The 19,846-nt window shown below is 41.3% G+C and overlaps 1 protein-coding gene across 5 annotated transcripts in view; it reads left to right on the forward strand.

The window, feature by feature from the left end:
- The window catches only part of aplp2 (amyloid beta (A4) precursor-like protein 2), a 97,290-nt gene that overhangs the window by 29,629 nt on the left and 47,815 nt on the right, over positions 1-19,846 (forward strand). For 4 of the 5 annotated variants that reach the window (XM_017466257.3, XM_017466260.3, XM_017466258.3 and 1 more), the window contains exons 5-10: positions 6,270-6,493; positions 7,728-7,921; positions 8,035-8,202; positions 15,069-15,202; positions 15,380-15,454; positions 17,081-17,239. In XM_017466257.3, the coding sequence (XP_017321746.1) occupies positions 6,270-6,493; positions 7,728-7,921; positions 8,035-8,202; positions 15,069-15,202; positions 15,380-15,454; positions 17,081-17,239 (954 nt within the window). The remainder of the gene's footprint in view (positions 1-6,269; positions 6,494-7,727; positions 7,922-8,034; positions 8,203-15,068; positions 15,203-15,379; positions 15,455-17,080; positions 17,240-19,846) is intronic. The other variant, XM_017466261.3, reaches the window with a different exon arrangement.

The following is a 19,846-nucleotide window of genomic DNA, read 5'->3' on the forward strand; positions in this document are numbered from 1 at the left end:
TTTAGACTGGCCAAGTCAATCACCAGATCTTAACCCAGTTGAGCATGCATTTCATCTCTTGAAGAGGAGACTAAAGGGAGAAACACCCAAAACAAACAACAAGTGAAAGAAGATGTGGTACAGGGCTGGAAAAGCATCGCAAAAGAAGAATGCAACAGTTTGGTGATGTCAGTGGGTTGCACATTGCAAATTTACTTTAATTTACTTTAAGACTGTCTGTTCCAATATTTTTCCACCTAAAAATTGGGTGGTGTGCCACCAAAACTGCCATGTTCCAAGTTGTTTAACACTTCTAGATGTAAATATCAGGAAATGAAAGCTGTAATTCTGAGTTATCGTCTCATATTCATCTTTTGGTCTTAAACCCAAATGCCTTCAATGTATAGCAGAAAAAAAGAATGGCCTTGCCATTCCAATTTTTTTAAACAGCTAATGTGCGATGAGGCTGAAGTTGGCTTCTTGTTTCAGTTTTCTTTTCCACCTTAAAATGTCCAGGTCTTACAATGTAGATGGCATCATGAAAAGCACTGAAATCACACACTTTCCTACATCACTATCTTCTGATTATCAAAACATCATATGAAAAAAAAAAGTGTAATGTATTGTGTATGAAGAAATGTAACTATACGATTTTTTTTTTTAAATAATGGATCTGTAAACATGGCATTTGAGACTATCCGTCGCAGGCAAGTTGCACTTTCTGCCTAATTCCTACACTGTTATCTCATTATAATTGTATAATAATACAATTATTTTCATATGAAATGGTCTCAAATGCCAAGTCCACAGGGCCATTATTAACAAAATTCTACTGTAAATTTTCACAATTGTCATGATTTCCCCTTGAAGCAGCGTGCTCTAAGCGCGAATGCGCGAGCACCTGCTTTTCCATTATTGACAGTAGTGACATCTGGACATGTGTGTTTTGTTTATGTTTCTGTCATGTCTCCTCCCTGTTCTGTCATTGGCTGGGATTTCACGTGTGTCTGTATTGCCCTCAGCTGCTAGCAGTTTAGACGCTGATCATGTCCACATATATACCGCGCGCCTCCCAGCACACAACGCGGAAGATTATCGTAGAGTTAGACTAGTTCGTTTAGTAGTCATAGTCACGTTCCATGTTTAGAGTTAGTTCACGCTGGATTATCTGCTCCCAGTTCCTCGTCATAGCTCATGTTTCTCGTTTTGTTTATCGACCCTGTTTTCCGTGACCACGACCTTGATTCATGTTTAACCCTGTGTATGCCTGTTTGCCGATCGCCTGACCTTCGCCTGTTTTGGATTATGTTTATGGATCACGTTTTGGATTTGTCTGCCTGTCTCTCCTTTAAAATAAACACTGTTCATACTGCACTTGCATCCGTCCTATCTCCGCTCCGTCACGATACGTGACAGAATCTTCCGCCAAAACATGGATGCAGCAGGAAAACAGAGAAAACGCAGAACCTGGAAGTCGACGCCAACCGTCCCCGCTATGGACTCAGTCCAATTCCCACAATGGACATTTATGGAGCTTCCTGATCCATTTGACAGATTTTTTGGTGCCCCAGAATATTTTCTCGTAGACTGTCAATTCTATTTCTCCAGCCTGTTAGACCCTAAGCCAGAGGAGAAGCAATGGCTCCGATTCATGTGGTCCCGGTTCTTTGGACCGGCCCGTCAGTGGGTGCAGCTCCAACTGGATAAGCACTGTAGGAACCTGGACAGTGTAGAACAGTTTGTGGGGGAGTTCATGATGCGGTTCGGGAGTCCGGGGGCGAGGGTCCAGCTAGAACAACTTTTCGGGGGGGTAAGTCTGGCAGGCAAACCTGCCCACTACTACAGGCAAAATCATGCAGAGCCCCGCCGGAGGTTAACCTGGCGACCTCTGAGCTCGAACCTGAGACCCACGAGGTGGGCTCACCTGCCGAGCTCCAGCTAGAGGTCAACAGGGCGGCCCCAGCATCAGAGTCCCAGCCGGAGGTTAACCTGGTGACCTCAGAGCTCGAACCTGAGACCCACGAGATGGGCTCACCTGCCGAGCTCCAGCTAGAGGTCAACAGGGAGGCTCCAGCACCAGAGCTCAACCCTGAGGTCCAAGTCCAGTCTCCAGTCTCTGAAGTCCAAGTCAAGTCCCAAGTCTCTGAAATCCAAGTCAAGTCTCAAGTCCCTGAGGTCCAAGTCCAAGTCAAGTCTCAAGTCCCTGAGGTCCAAGTCAAGTCTCCAGTCTCTGAAGTCTAGCTGACCAAGTTCCGCTAATATCTAAGCCTAACAACCAAGTTCTGCTCACGCCTGAGTCTACTGATACGGCCGACCAAGTTCTGCTCACGCCCAAGTCTAACGACACGGCCGACCACGTTCTGCTCAAGCCCAAGTCTACCGACCTGGTCGCCCAAGTTCAGTCCACACTCAAGTCTACCGACCCGGTCCCCCAGGTTCACTCCACGCCCAAGTCTACCGACCCGGTCGCCCAAGTTCATCCCACGCCCAAGACTACCGAGACGACCACCCAAGTTCTGCCAAAGCCCGGGTCTGCTGACATGGACAACCAAGCTCTGCTCACGTCCATGTCTGCTGAGATGCACAACCAAGTGTCTGTTGAAACAAACAACCAAGCTCTGCTCATGTTCCCGTCTGATGACCCAACCAACCAAGTTCTGCTCACGCCCGAATCTGCTGACACGCACAGCCAAGTTCTGCTCACGCCCGAGTCTGCTGACACGCACAGCCAAGTTCTGCCCACGCCCGAGTCTGCTGACACGCACAGCCAAGTTCTGCTCACGCCCGAGTCTGCTGACACACACAGCCCAGTTCTGCTCACGCGCGAGTCTGCTGACACGGACAACCAAGCTCTGCTCACGTCCATGTCTGCTGACATGCACAACCAAGTGTCTGTTGACACGGACAACCAAGCTCTGCTCACATCCCAGTCGGCTGACATGACCAGCCAAGTTCAGCTTGCAGGCTCCGCTGTGTACGTCGCTCTGCCTTCTTGCTCAGCCGAGGACGTCGCTCTGCCTTCCTATTCAGCCGGGGACGTCGCTCCGCTTTCATGCTCCGATGAGGACGTCGCCCTGGTTCCCTGCTCTGCTGAGTACAGCGCTCTGTTTTCCTGTTCAGCCGAGGACATCGCTCTGCCTTCCAGTTCAGCTGGGGACGTCGCTGTGCTTTCATGCCCGGACGAGGACGTCGCCCTGCTTCCCTGCTCTGCTGAGCACAGCGCTCTGTTTCCCTGTTCAGCTGAGGACGTCGCTCTGCTTTCCTGCTCCGCCGAGGACTTCGCTCAGCCTGTCTGCCCGGCTGTGGTCGTTGCTCAGCCTGTCTGCCTGGCTGTGGTCGTCGCTCTGCCTTTATGCTCCGCCGAGGACTTCGCACAGCCTGTCTGCACGGCTGTGGTCGCTGCTCAGCCTGTCTGCCTGGCTGTGGTCGTCGCTCTGCCTTTATGCTCCGCCGAGGACTTCACTCAGCCTGCCTGCTCGGCTGTGGTCGTCGCTCTGCCTACCTGTTCAGCCGGGGACGTCGCTCCGCTTTCATGCTCCGACGAGGACGTCGCCCTGCTTCCTTGCTCCACTGAGGACGTCACTCCGCCGTCCTGCTCCGCCGAGGACGTCGCTCCGCCGTCCTGCTCCGCCGAGGACGTCGCTCCGCCGTCCTGCTCCGCCGAGGACGTCGCTCCGCTTTCATGCTCTGTCGAGGACATCGCTCAGCCTGTCTGCCCGGCTGTGGTCGTTACTCTGCCTCCCTGTTCAGCCAGGGACATCGCTCCGCTTCCCTGCGCTGCCAAGAACACCGTGCGGTTTCCTGGCTCTGCTTGGGACATTCAGCCCAGGGGGCCGGGGCTGCCAATGAAATGGTATGACTCATGGCACTCCGGCAGGAGTGCCTTTAGGGGGGGGGTTCTGTCATGATTTCCCCTTGAAGCAGCGTGCCCTAAGCACGAATGCGTGAGCACCTGCTTTTCCATTATTGACAGTAGTGACATCTGGACACGTGTGTTTTGTTTATGTTTCTGTCATGTCTCCTCCCTGTTCTGTCATTGGCTGGGATTTCACGTGTGTCTGTATTGCCCTCAGCTGCTAGCAGTTTACACGCTGATCATGTCCACATATATACTATGCGCCTCCCAGCACACAACGCGGAAGATTATCGTAGAGTTAGATTAGTTCGTTTAGTAGTCATAGTCACGTTCCATGTTTAGAGTTAGTTCACGCTGGATTATCCGCTCCCAGTTCCTCATCATAGTTCATGTTTCTCGTTTTGTTTATCGACCCTGTATTCTGTGACCACGACCTTGATTCATGTTTAACCCTGTGTATGCCTGTTTGCCGATCGCCTGACCTTCGCCTGTTTTGGATTACGTTTATGGATCACGTTTTGGATTTGTCTGCCTGTCTCTCCTTTAAAATAAACACTGTTCATACTGCACTTGCATCCGTCCTATCTCTGCTCCGTCACGATATGTGACAACAATGAGGAGATGATAGTGAAGGAATTAAGCAGAAAGTGGAAACAAAAAAAATCTCGATTAGAAGCTGGTGAATAAGAAGCCAGCTTTTTAAACTGCTACTTAACTGGGTGGAATGACACTTGTATAATAAAGAAATATCTATGAATGCATCTACAAAAAATTCAGTAGCTATCCATATAATTTTTGTAAGCTTTTTAATGCAACTACAATACAGTGACCCTGCTGCTGAGCAATTTTGCTATGTTCGTCAGAGGCAGCTCCACCTTCAATGGGGTTTGCGTGACTGCCTTTCAGAGCACCTCCCACTCAAAAATCAGTTGACCAGTAGAGATTTAAGATTTAAGCCTTCTTCTAAGACCCACCACCCTTAAAAATGTGCCAAGTCAGAAGCAAAAAAAAATAAATAAAAATATTGTGGAAGCAACAGAAAGATTCCAAAAGCAGAAGAGTGATCAGAATAAATAAAAAAAGACTGCATCAGACAATATGCAAATAGAAAAAGAATTTCAGCAAAATGAGAGTAAGAGCCAGAAGTAATCTTTTTGAAAAATTAGTTATTATTTGATTATCATTACTTGAATTTGCAAAAATATTTTTTTTACATTTTGATCAACCCTCAATCCCTCAATCAACCACAACCTCACTGTACAGCTTGGCTCACTCAAACTCATGCCAACCAGGACGGTTTGACCTTTACAGACCTTATCTCAGCAACTGAAAGGTCCTGTAGGTTCATTTAGCAGTTCCAATTCAGCATGGCGCAAGGTCCCTCTCCAGAACCTTCACCCTAACTGTTCCTCAGTGGTGGAATGCACTTCCAATCTCAATTGGAGAACCGCAGAATCTCTCATCATCTTCAAAAAACAGCTAAAGACCCACCTCTTCCATGAACACCTAACCAACTCATAATAAAAAAAAAAAAAAATTTAAAAAATTGCACTTACACCTCTACTCTGCACTTTGCTTCTTCTGGAATTCAATTAATAGATCTTTTATGGTAGCACTACTTGTATTGTTCTCTGCTTGATATATCGCTTTGCTTGTATCTTTCTCATTTGTAAGTCGCTTTGGATAAAAGCGTCTGCTAAGTGAATAAATGTAAATGTAAATGATCAATAATAATAATTTGGACAAAATTAATTCCATAGAACAACTTGGTTCAGAATCTGAGGTAGACCTACTGTTAATTTGTGAATGATGATGACATAGGGACTATTTTAAGTATCAGAGTTACAAGGAAATTGTCTTGCTACCCTATTTACACATCGGTTTAAAAATAAGAATTATTTTCTGCATACCAGTTTGTCCTTTTACAATACCAGTCTGTCCTTTTACAATAATAACTGATTTATGATTGTTGAGTTGATTCATTTAATTATTTGCCTTATAAATCAATACATCGATCCGAGTTGTCCACTTGATATAACCCAAGCCAGAAGCAGCAGCTTGAGGAGAGAGTGTCCTGTATCAGAATAAAAGTATTAACTCTGAAGGTGTAATAGTCCTTGAGCTCTGAAGAGATATACTGGCTATTGTGTAGATACTTTAAAATCTCATTGATTTATGCCTACTTTTTTTCTTATTGCTTTGTGCTGACTACAAGGTTATAAATGCAGAATTACTTCTTACAACTGGTGCAATGTTGTTGTATCCTAGAATGCTTAGGACTAGAAACTAGTTGTATTTCTCTCATTTGTCTTTTTCTTTGTCTTATCCACCTATAATTAAGTGGTATTTAGTGTGACTATATCTGTGAATGAGCATAACATTGCTTTCTTAGTCATTTTTTAAAGCCCTTTACTTTTCTGTATTCCTCTCTTAGGCTTGCTTAAAGGCGAACATGGTGCTGCACAGCTATGGAATGTTGCTGCCCTGTGGTGTTGATAAGTTTCATGGCACCGAATATGTTTGTTGCCTGTCTGCTCCTGCTCAGGAGCCTACGCCAACTGCCATTGCCTCTCAGGAGGAAGACGCAGATGATGATGACAATGAAATGCAGGTTGGGGAGGACGAGGAGGATGGGCAGGATGGGGTAGTAGAGGAGAGGTAATAACTGTTTAATCATTTCTTAGTGTTTCCAGAGTCTCTGGATACCCCTGAATTATAGCATTATCAAGAGGTTTTAAGCAGAGGAGATTCTGGCAGCCCATTAAACATAAACAATTAGCACAAATATAACGTAGTTTCTTATTTAAGTAGTGTATGATGACATTTTTATCAGTATGAGGCTTCACAGATCACAGTAGATAACAGAGAGTGTGTTGTAAGTCTGACTAAAAGCTTCAACGCAACACCCACCAAGGAACCCCCCACACCCTTTGCACATCAATCCTTTACCACCCTGAAAGACATTATATATTTTTGTATTGAATTAGATGTACTTAGTAATTTTGGTGCTAATTTGTTGGTTGGTTAGTTTTGTTATTCTTATAAAAAAATACCTTTGTGTTTTGCTCTCACAGTAGGACATTTTTATTGCTAGCACAGTTACAGTGGTGTTTAATAGAAGAAATAATTTAAACAATCACAAACATAAGTGATGACAATCAACTTTTACTCTTAGCTCTTCTTTTCACACTCATCAGTATCCAGCAATGTTAAATATGATATTAATGAGAAATCCAAAATAGAATTTCTGAAGTTGTTGGTGCAAAGTCTAGACTCAAAGTCCCAGAATGCAGTGCAGCTATACAGCGCAGTTCGGCTGAGGCACAGCAAAGAATTGACTTGACTAGTTAGACATTTATGGAATAATGAGTGTGCCTTCATGGCCTTGCTTTAGAAGCTGATCTGTTTGAGCGATGTGTACAGATGAGGTGAGTGAGCTGGACAGCCTAAAGGACTAAAGTGCTGCTGCCATCACTATGTTTAGGTAGAGATGAAGCATAGGCTAAAGGTAGGTGAACATCATGGTGGGTAATGTAGGAAACTTAACTAAAGTGAAAATAGACCGATGAAATAAGTTTGAAGCTCAGAATTTAATTGAAAGAATAATTATTGGATGCTATTGAACATCACATGTTAATTATTATAATTCATATTTTTCAGAGTGATATTTTTTTCCGTCAACTGCTTCAGCTCCCCCTCACCTACTTCTCTATAATGTCTGTCCTTTTCTTCATCTTTTCCCATCCTTGTATCCCATTCGTTGCTCTTTGTCTACTACTTTTCATTCTCACTGTCTCACCCTCTCCTTCCCCTTTAGTCTTTATTTGTACTTTTCATGCCAAAATTAAATTGCTGATTTAAATAAGCCTGAAACATTTTGTCAACATCATAGTGAGCCAATAATGCAACAGCCAACCCAGAAGGAAGATGAAGCTGAGAAGGTAGATTATGAGGGAGAAGACGACGACCAGTACCACTATTTGTATGAAGATGAGGACAGAGACAGTGAGGAGAAAGAAAGAAAGAAAAAGAAGGCCACTGTTGTTGAGAGCCAAGACACTGACCTATCTCTCCAGGATATTAAAGGTTAGTAACACCCATCTTGACCCATCTTGACATTAATGACTTCGAGGCTGTGGTTAATTGGTATAGAGAGTTAGTGTTGCACTGTAGTGCACTAAATGTAATCCCTGTGTTAGCTGTGTGCTCCCTGGAGGCAGAGACGGGCCCGTGCCGTGCCTCTATGCCCCGCTGGCGCTTTGACATTCACCATAGGAAGTGTGTGCACTTCATCTATGGAGGCTGTGCTGGCAACCGCAACAACTTTGAGTCTGAGGAGTACTGCATGGCTGTGTGCAAATGCCTGAGTAAGTTTCAGCAAGGACTCAAGCTCAACCTTTTCTCTGTCAGTATAAGCTCATGCACCAACCTAAATGCACAACAAATAACTGATCACATCCCCATCAATTGACTGATTTCCCTACATTGAAACATTGCAAAATGTCTGTTTTTTTTTAATTAGTTTTTTTTTTTTTTTTTGCTGCTGTGTTCTTAGCTTCCATTTGTTATCTGTCCTTCTGCCTCTCTGTGTAAGCTTAAAATCAGTGTTTGTATGGAAACCTAAATTCCTCAGTTCCTCTAAATCTTCAGACAAGTTTGTGGAGTCAAACAAGGTGGTCATAATAAGAAATGGATTTTGAACCTTCCTGATCACAGATGGTTGATTCATGTTATATGTAATCAAATTTGCCAGACAGAAAAGCCAATTCACTGAAGGATTGCAGGAGATGCAAGATGCATATTCTGGGTAGCATTTAATTTCAGTTTATGCTAACTTTATCTAGGTGAACTATGATCTGTGAATTTAGGAAGCTCAGTCTTAGAAAATGAGGCAGGACTGTGGTGTCAGTAAAAAAAAAAGAAAGAAAGAAAGAAAGAAAATCAGTAAAAAAAAAAAAAATGGAGGAGGAGCCATTACTTAATAATTAGCAGTCACAAATCTTGGGGGGGGGGGGGGGGGGGGGGGATAGCTACCTAGCAAACACTACTACATTCCTTCCAAAATCATATGCCATCATGACTACCTGTAGTTGGATGATTTTGAATTTCCAGCAATAGAAAATAGTGAAAATCCTGTGTGAAAGTGGCATATGCACTTCAATTAATTAAAATTTTATAATCAGCTTTTATCCGGATGTAAAACATAAATTGAAATTTATTCCTAATGAGGTGAGGTAAGGGAATCCATACTTGAGGAAGTAACACAGATTATTAGGTATGCCATTGTCTAATGGTTTAAAAAGATGTACATTGTGTGCACAGTGCAAGCAGGACCTCTGCAAGACTAGCTATGACAGCATAACTAAGAGGGAGAGCCAGCAGGTAACACAGGAATGAGGATGCTCTAAAACATAAAGTGGCCAGTCACTCCACTGTCAACAAACCTGAGTGAATGTGTGAGGTGGAGCACAGCATCCAAACGTCTCAGTTTACCAAAACACTCTATGCCTATGAACCCTCCAGATCTATTAACAAAACTTGAGCTATTCACAACATTATTCTCGGTAACAACAAAGAGCCTGTACCTTTTGATCAATGCAGGTATGGTGGATCATAAAGGTCAAAAGTTTGCTCAGGGAGTGTGGCGAAAGACCTTTCAAATTTATAAGTAAATATTTGTATTTTGTAATCAATACAAAATTTTGCAGGGAGCCAGTACTTCAAGATAGAGTTAATGTGGTCATATTTTCTTTTCTGGTAAGGACTATAGCTGCTGTGTAGCATATATTAAATATGTACTATGTATATAATGTGTAGACCAGATTTCAGAAGAGTAAAGGGTACATAGGAGGTAGCGGATTGAAACAGTGACAGCACAACTGATAAGGTAAATATAGAATGATTTGTATACAATTTAGAGTAAGTGAAATTAAACATGTACAATACATATAAATCCCTAGGGTGCACCCTCTAAGTTAAGCCTAAAATTAAAAAATATAAAAAAATTTTATATATGTGTGTGTATATATATATATAAAATGTACACAGAATATAACAAAACTTAAATAAAATATAATCACATCCAGAATTAAAATGTCTTTTTCAATGTCTCTGCAATTTCTTTTACTCTGAATGAATGCACTCCTCAAGAGTATTTTCAGTTGTAGTCCTTTGCAAAAAAAACCCCAACAAAATAATATAAAATAAAAATACCATCCTTCAAGACACAGTGGTTCTGGTTGGGTGGCTCGCCATCAACTGTTGAAAAATTGTTGTGAACCTCTTCCCATGGAATCAAAAAAAAACTTGACCTGTATAAACAGTGTCAGAATAAAACAAAAATAAAATCTATGTACAAAACATATACATATTACAAACCACGGTTTAAGTATTTTAAATTATAAATTACAGCCAGTATCCTTTTTATACAATTCAAACAAAATGGAGCAAAAGCTACGTGCATTGAAACACGTTAACAACTAACACTTGACATAACTGATTATAACTCACATTTATACAATGCAATTTAACAATTCAGAAATTTAACAACTCAGAAGGAATGTAACTCAAAACACTTTTGGAATTAAATTCGAATTGACATTATTTACATGGCTAAATGAAAGAGAAGAAAATAACCAAAAATGCAACATGCTGCATCATAGCTGTATTAGCTTAGCATAGCACTCAGCACTTAACTTAACTCTAAACTTAACTCACCAAGTTTCACATCGGATAAAACTACAAACCGAAGTTAATCAGCACTCCAACTGGCAGTAGTATTGTTTTGACCTTTGTTTTCACTCTTCAAACAGTTAATTATAATATATAATTATAATTTAGGCTTTTTCTATTTTTTTCTGTCTCCTTTTCTCTCCTCGCTTTGGCTGTGTGTGCCGTCTGCGCAGTAAAAAAAAAAACTCACGCTGTCACCTGTCAATCAATGTGGGACCTACATGTAGAATGGTGTTAATTGGTCAAAAATGATCTACATGACACATTTTAACTGGTTCAAATAATGTATTTTAAAGTATAGTGGTTTACATTCTGCTTTATTTTTAATTAATCTATATTGTTTTAAATATTTATTTATATACATTTTTCTAGTGGGCTACACCTGCATTCGGGACCAACTGGACATAGAATTGTTTATGCACCTACTGGAGCATCCAGACAGCAGGGCATTACAATACATTTACATTTGTTCATTTGTTCATTTAGCAGACTCGTTTATCCAAAGCGACTTACAAATGAGGAAATACAAACAATGCCATAGTGCTACCATGCAAGATTTATAATTGAGTTCTAGGAAAGCAAAGTGTGCAGAGTAGAGGTATAATTTTAGGCAGTGTAATATTTTTATTTATTTATTTATTTACTTTATTTTATTTGTTTTTTTAAATTTTTTTAAATAAATAATGTGGGTTTGGCATGTTAGGAGTTAATTATAAGTTCTCAAAATCAGTTAAAGAGGTGGGTCTTTAGCTGTTTTTTGAAAATAGTGACAGATTCTGCTGTCTGGAGGTTGGAAGTTCATTCCACCACTGAGGCCAGTTAGTTTGAAGGTTCTGGAAAGGGATCCTGAGTCACGCTGAGTAGGCACTACGAAGGCTCGGTCGTTAACTGATCACAGATTGCGTGAGGGAACGTAAACCTCAAAGAGAGTGTTATATCAATAGGCAATAATCCACCATAGAGGTAACAAAAGCATGAACTAGTTTTTCTGCATGATGTAGTGACATTATATTTCTTATCTTAGCAGTATTTCTGATATGAAAGAAAGTTATAATGGTAATATTATGTACATGAGCTTCAAATGAGAGACTGGAGTCAATAATCACGCCAGGGTCTTTCAAAGCTGCATATCAGGGCCGGCCCGAGGGGTTGTGGGGCCCTAGGCGAGATCATGAATATGGGTCCCACTGATATAAAAAACTGTCATAGCATTGGCATTTGGCAAGTGAAACGCTACAGAAACGCTACAGATCTCTTTTAGATCTCTTCTTCTCGTCCCTAGATTTTTACTTTGTGTGACTTCTTTGCTGCAAAGTCATTGATCACCTCATCATATGATACTGTCTCACATGTTTCGTGATTTACACTCACAACAGCAAGTCCATTTAAGCGCAGCTGGGCCATCAAGTATTTCCGCATAGCCCCTAGTTAGTACATAAATAAAGTCAGAGAGCACATTTAAAAAATAAAGCATTTAATCAAAGGTGTAATTCTTAGTGTATAACATTCAAACATGCGTAAACAACATGTAGAAATGTATAATACATTAAGTACTTCACCTAGTTTAATGGCTTTAAAATAAGCACAGCACAAACTTTATTGCATTAATCCTTAGTGGGAGATGGGTATAATTATCATTTATTAAATCAGGAATATTAATAATACAGCAATAAATAATGTCAAGCAGAACATACCTTTACTTTGAGCTTGCTTTTCTTCATCTGCTTTTCTTTTTTTTTTACCTTTATTTGGCTCCCGAAAGATACCGTTTAGATGCCATGTTGTGCACAACTATAATCTCTGTAGTGTTCTTTCTTTTTTCTATTAATTTAATTAAAAAGAATTGCACCTTTTGATGTAACATGTGATGAGACGCCATGGTGTTATGAAATACTAATCACTCATCGAAGTCGCTATTACCATAGTCATGAGAATATTGGGATCTTAACAAACCAAGAATAATGATACTTATCTTTTTTTTTTATTATTATTATTTTTTTTTACAGAATGCCTTTTCTGTCATGCATTTACTTATGCTTATGCTTAGTGCTATATATTCATAAAAAGCAACGCCAAAGACTAAAAACAACATTTCCCTGCATTTTTGTCGAACGTGAACAATGAGCATTTTAGAACAATGCATTTTAGAGCAAAGTGTGGAATCCAGTGGATACGAGTAATTACGGTACTTGAGTTCTCCTCAGTCCTTCGCTGCCTGAATAAATTATGCAAATTACTGTGATAGTGTATTTTTCAAATGTTTTCTGCTTTTAGTTATATGATTTTTTTTTTGTTTTGTTTTTTTGCCGCCATTTTCAGTAAGTTGTCATGTTATTTAGAGCTCATCCTGTTACTTTACTGTTACTGCGTAATATGGATAAGTTATTTAGTCCTCACCGTTTTTGTGATTTGTGTGGTGAGGTACATGCAAGTACCTGTTTGATGCACTTTCTGCTCATTGCATGAAAACCTGAAATTGGGAAAACCTTGAAGTCAGATGGGCCCAGCTGGCAAGTCAGGGCCCCAGGTGACCTCCCTGTTTCGCCTGTTGGACGGGCCAGTCCTGCTTCACATGATGCAACTGAAAGGCCATCCAGAGTTACTATACAGTTGTGCCTAAAAGTTTGCATACCCCTTGCAGAATCTACTAAATCTTAATACTGTTAACAAAATAAGAGGGATCATAAAAATCCCATGTTGTTTTTTATTTAGTACTGTTCTGAATAAGCTATTTCACATAACAGATGTTTATGTATAGTCCACAAGACAAGATAATGGCTGAATTCATAAAAATTACCTCGTTCAAAAGTTAACATACCATTGATTCTTAATACTGTGTCTCGTTACCTGGATGATCCACAACTGTTTTTTTTTTTTTTGTTTTGTTTTGTGATAGTTGTTCATGAATCCCTTGTTTGTCCTGAGCAATTAAATTGCCCACTGTTCTCCAGACAAATCCTCCAGGTCCTGCACATTCTTTGCTTTTCCAGCATATTCTGCATATTTGACCCCTTTCTCTATGTGAGTACAACTGAGGGAATTGTACACAACTATTACACAAGGTGCAAACGTTCACTGATGCTCAAGAAGGTAACACGATACATTAAGAGCCAGGAGGATGTAAACTTTTGAACAGGATGATCAGTGTAAATTGTTATTTGTTCAAAGATCTTTTTTTTTCCATTTAGTACTGCCCTTCAGACACTAAATAAGATAGTTACATGTCTCCCATTGGTTGTTTTGATATAGGGCACAATGTCATTAAAAGCAGGGAAAATGAAAGAGATGGACAGTCACAGAGATGTCTTCTCCAGAAGAGTGCCACTGAGATTTTGCTTGTTTTTGTCTGCTGTTCTTTTTCCATGAGCCTCTCTACCAGCAATTCTGAAAAAGTTGGGACGGTATGGGAAATGCCAAAAAACAAACAAAAGTAGTCATTTGAAAATTCAATTCACCCTGTGCTATATTGAAAACACATTATTAACACATTATTTGATTTACTTTGTGAATTTAATTTATTTTTTAAAATATACACTCATTTCAAATCTGATGACTGCAACACACTCCAAAAACTCGGGACAGTCGACTGTTTACCACTGGGTAACATCACCTTTTCTTTTAATAACACTTATTAAGCGTTTGGGCACTGAATACACCAGTTGGTTAAGTTTAGTGAGCAGAATTTTCCCCCATTCATCCATTATGCATTTCTTTGGCTGCGCAACTGTACGAGGCCTTTGTTGTTTTATTTTGTGCTTCATAATGCATCACACATTCTCAGTCGGAGACGGGTCAGGACTGCAGGCAGGCCATGCTAACACCCGCACTCTCTGCTTACACAATCTTGCGCTTGTAATCCAGGCAGAATGTAGTTTGTTGTTGTCCTGCTCTGGATGGCAGCATATGCTGCTCCAAAATGTGTATATATCTTTGTGCATTAATGGTACCCTCACACATGTGCAAGTTACCCATGCTATGGACACTGACATACCATACCATGACAGGCGCTTGCTTTTGGACCTGACGTTGATAACAGCTTGGATGGTCCTTTTCCTCTTTGGCCTGGAGAACACAGCGGCTGTTTTGTCCAAAAACTATTTGAAATGTTGACTTGTCAGACCACAAAACATGATTCCACTGTGCTACTGTCCATCTCAGAAGAGACAGAGCCCAGAGAAGTCAGCAGCACTTCTGGACAGTGTTGCTGTATGGCTTCTGCTTTGCATAGTCTTTTATATGTTTTTTGTTTAAATACAAGTCAAAGTACATTTACAAATCACTGATCGTGGTTTTTATTAGAATTTTCCATACTGTCCCAACTTTTTCAGAATTGGGGTTGTATTGTCTGTGCATTTCTGTGTTACAGCCTGTCTCCCTGTTTCTATCATCTCTCTACCTGTCTCTCTACTGACCTGTATCCCTGTAGTTGTACTTGCCTTTGTACCATTTGTCTTTTTGGTCTTTCTGGTATTCAGTGTGCCCCTGTCCTCTGTCTCCCCAGTTCTACCCTCCACTCCACAGCCCATAGATGATGTGGATGTGTACTTTGAGACTCCAGCTGATGATCAGGAACATATCCGCTTCCAGAAGGCCAAGGAGCAGCTAGAGATTAGACACCGCAACCGCATGAAGAGGGTGAGGAAAGAGAGAGAAAGAGAAAATGGACTAGGAAGTCAAATGAAGAGAGGGAAAAAGAGAAGCCAAAAAAATGTGATGTACATTGTGGATTTTTGGGGTTTGGGGTTTCTCTGCATTTGAGTTTTTCTTTTTTTCTCCACATCCTCACCTCTATCCGGCTGGTTTATTTCTCAGGTGAGGAAGGAATGGGAGGAGGCAGAGCATCAAGCCAAGAATCTGCCTAAAGTAGACAGACAGACCTTGATCCAGGTAAATGCATCATCCTGTTAGAAAACCTCAACCCACTGAAAAGCAAAACTACACACAGCAATATGTACTGCATCTTCTAGTTATTTATGCACTACAATTTATGCAGAATGGATGCATGAACTACAGATTCATCTCTCTTGCTGCTGATTTTAAGGAGAATGCCACATAATTTGAGGACAGTGACAATTCTGACTTTTTTCTATTTCAGAATTGTCTTAATTATGTATGTAGTAATAAATAAGTGAGTAATAATAATAATAATAATAATAATAATAATAAATATAGCCACAAGCAGCGATCTGCAGGGTCCAAGCACTCCTCACAAATAGTAGCCAGTTCTTGCCAAGATATATAAAAGAATAGATACCATAGGTGAATATTCATAAAATTTTGTGATGATAGCTCAGTGCTAGCTGTGTGAAATGCCTGCTGAAAGCTCACTGGCTGAATGCGGCCATGTTTTTAAATTAATTTTGGTTCCTGAGAAACCACTAATCTTATGTTATTTAATATATTATATTAATTTTAATTTGCAAATTAACTTTAAGTGGGTGGATCTAAAAGGTCCAAAAGGCATTTTTCTTCAGAATGGGAGCAAACACATTGAACTAAAAAAGAATTTTCACTGTTTGACTTATTTTCCAAGAGATATACATGTTTTTGTGTGCATAAACATGAATAGTGCCCCCCAGTGTTTAATTTGCATGAGATTGCATCAGACAGTAGTGGGTTCCGACCTAAACCTAAAAATAAAGTTTTATGATGGTTCCTCAGTGGGAATCCTGTCAAATGGCTGATTGGCCGATGGCAGCCGTGGTTTTTTTTGTTGTTGTTTTTTTAAAAGTAATTAGATTATTATCAAAAATCCACTTACAGATTACCACATTGATGCACCATACCAAATTTCAGCTCAGTCAGACATAGGTTCCTGAGAAACAGCTGTCTATAGCTGTACTTTATATGACCATGCTGCAGCCTATGCTTTTGACCTCAGAATCTTATGTACTTGATTTTCAGGTTTCATGTGAATCCATGTAAGCAGTTATAAGTTACAGCTGTTTGAGAAAATTTGCATTCTGAAATGCCTGCTAAAATCTGATTGGCTGCAGGCAGCCATATTTTTAAAGTAATTAAGTGATTATTAAAAAAATTCAAATAACAGATTAGTACTTTTGGTTTCTCAGAAACAGCTAATTCTAACCTATTGATTGATGTATGGTGGTCATATAGTTTACAAATGTCAAACTATTTGTTATAATTATTGAGTCACACAGTCCTAAAGTGTATAACATCAATTTTGTGATGGTTGGCCAAAGATCCTAGGACTACTTCGCAAAAGCTTATCATATGCAGATTGTCTCAAATTCTAGTGGGTTCCACAAGGCACTTCTGTATAGTTTGTGCAAACAAATTAAGCTGAAGACAAATTTTCACTGTACACCTTATTTTCCAAGAGATGTGCTTGCTTTTGTGTGCACAAACATGAATAGTAAATTAGGCTCTGCCTCATTGGAATTGCTTGAAGTGTGGCGGACATATTGTTTACAAGTGTCAAGATGTTTTTTTATAATTATTGAATTTCAGACTCTGCTGAACAGTTTGACACCTCTCTCCCTCTCTCTGCAGCATTTCCAGGCTATGGTGGAGTCTCTAGAGGAAGAGGCAGCCAGTGAGAAGCAGCAGCTGGTGGAGACTCACTTGGCTCGGGTAGAGGCAATGCTAAATGACCGCCGCCGTTTTGCCCTAGAGAACTACCTTGCTGCTCTGCAGGCCGACCCACCTAGGGTTAGCGCACACACACACAGACATACCAGCTCACTCATACAGAGATCTGCTATGTAATTTAAAAAGAAATCAGCATTGCCTGGAGCTTTTTAAGTGCCCAAATACCACTGATTTTTGAAAACCTTGGTAGCTTATTTGTTTTAATAAGTGATTGACATTAAGTTCAGCTCAGACACTAACACAGGCTAACACCTCCAATATATATTAGGGTGTCATGAGTACCTTCACGCACTGTTCAGTAGTAAAATCAAAGTATTAACTTTTATTTGGGTGCTATAAGTCTATGAGATACTGCTTTTTTGCAAACCTGGGACTAGTTCGAAACAGTTTATCTCTGCAGTATTTCTTTTTTGTTTCTAGCAGCAATTAATATAGCATTAATATAGTGAGGGTAATATTTTTTCATTTATAGTTTGTGAAATTTAGCTTGGGTGTGCTGAACTGAAATCTTCAGCACACCTAAACTAAAGTTCATCATCAGCACATCTAACACAACTTTAATTAGCTAAAATCAGGTGTGCTAGTGGTGGAATTTATATAGTACACGGTGTATTGGATGGTAATTTTAAATACCTGGGTGGCTGGAGGAGTTTTGATGATGTAACACATAAACACATTGACAAACACAGCAGTATACGTTTATGTTAAAAAGGATATAATTGTTGAACCACTGCCTTTTGGACTAGATGTGAAATTTAAACAACATAATGCACAGAAAATGCAGAGGACTATCAATGTAAGTGAAACTGTGTTGGATGGATTTTGCTATATATTATAGCAAGTAGAACTTGACCCCAGTGAGGTCAACAGGCACCAACAAGTCCTTCTTGTCACTAAATTGTGTGGACCTGAAGCAGGCGATATTGCACTGGGTCAGCCACATCCCCAGACATCACCATCGGCTGCCCATCAGATCGGCTGCCCATTCATATTCACTCAGCAGCTCTGAGACACCAGTTGAGGGTGGTTGCTGGCAGAGGATTGCGGCACCAGTGAAGTAGTCGACCTTGCAGTGCTGGATTTCCAGAGGGGACAGCGGAATGGGTGCAGTGCCACTGTCTGGTGTCACTCTTTCTCCCTGCCCTCCCTCCAGCCCTGCACCATGGAAGCAGGGGCCATTTCCCCCAAAACAACTCCCCTGAACCCATGCTTTTCCTCCCCCCTCCCCCTGTGTCTGCCTTTTTTTTCCCTCAGGTGGGTGACTCCGGGACCAGTTTGCTGGTGTTGCGGGGATCCTGGGCATTTCCAGGACCAGTGGCACTTGATGGAGGTGGGGACATTGGTCTGGATCCCCGACACGCCGCAGGCCACCACTGATCGAGTGGAGGTGCCAGTTAGTCCTTACCACACCCATCCACTTATTCTGGGAACAAATTGGTCAGGGTTTCAGGCATTCAGAGAAATATCTGTGGATGAGTCCTGCATTAGCGAGGGACGGGGTGAAATGTGTGCAGCATTGCCTGGGGAGGCAGTGCCGGTGCCGTCGAGGTCAGGGGGACATCAGGGGGACATAGAGGGTGTGGAGGGTACCGCCCCTCCATCCTTGGCGGCGATTGCCCTCGGGGATTTCCTTTTGGAGCAGTCGCGCAACGAGACCCCGAGGCACGCCTTCGACCAAGTGAGAGTAATTGATAGTCAGCAAATTCAGCCTAATGTTGCACTTTCCCACCCCTATTATTTTTTATTATTAAGGATAGGTTATATTGAATGATGCTGGAAACTCAGACTAAAGAAAAGATGACCCAGTTGTTGGTCTCAAAAAAAACATGGTGAGCTTCTGTTTCACGCGGCTCATAATATTCTCATCGTCGAGCATTCATGGTGATGATCGCAGGTAGTGTGCACCATGTCGTGAATGTCAGCTGGGGAATTAGCCATCCACCCCAAAAGTGCTATTGCGCCCCCTTCCATTAATCGAGGTCCCCTTTGAAAGAACTGACATGGACCTCGTTGGGCCATTAGAAAGGTGCACGTGAGGACATCGCTTTGTGAAAGTAATGGTGGATTATGCAACACAATATCTGGAAGCAGCGCACAACATATCAGCACGCAGCATCATGGAGGCACTCTTCTGTGTTCTCTCCTGAGTCTGTATCTTGAAAGTGATCCTGACTGACCAATGGTGTACTGGCATTTTAATTCAACGCGAGGGTGAGCGGGCAGCACCCGGGGGGGGGGTATTTGATTCGATGCCGAAACTCCCGCTTCACTCCGGTGTAAAATTTTTGCAGTGCAGAGATTACAGGGCTTACAAACTGCAGTTTTGTCTTTATTCCACACAAGAGACATCCTGTTTACACACAGCATGAAATCGATTTCCCGCCCTCTTTTGATTGACAGGATATAATCGGCCCTGATCATTGGATGTTTTTAAACCATCAGACATAAAAATTGCTCTTAGTCTGCTTGTCTTCAGCAAACTGTTTGCGGCTTTCTTGTGCATCATCTTTAGAAGAGGCTTCCTTCTGGGAGGACAGCCATGCAGACCAATTTGATGCAGTGTGTAGCATATGGTCTGAGCACCGACAGGCTGACCCCCACCCCTTCAACCTCTGCAGCAATGCTGGCAGCACTCATACGTCTATATCCCAAAGACAACCTCTGGAC

The sequence above is a fragment of the Ictalurus punctatus genome, chromosome 4 (genome assembly GCF_001660625.3).
Source record: "Ictalurus punctatus breed USDA103 chromosome 4, Coco_2.0, whole genome shotgun sequence".
In the NCBI taxonomy this organism is placed as follows: domain Eukaryota; kingdom Metazoa; phylum Chordata; class Actinopteri; order Siluriformes; family Ictaluridae; genus Ictalurus; species Ictalurus punctatus.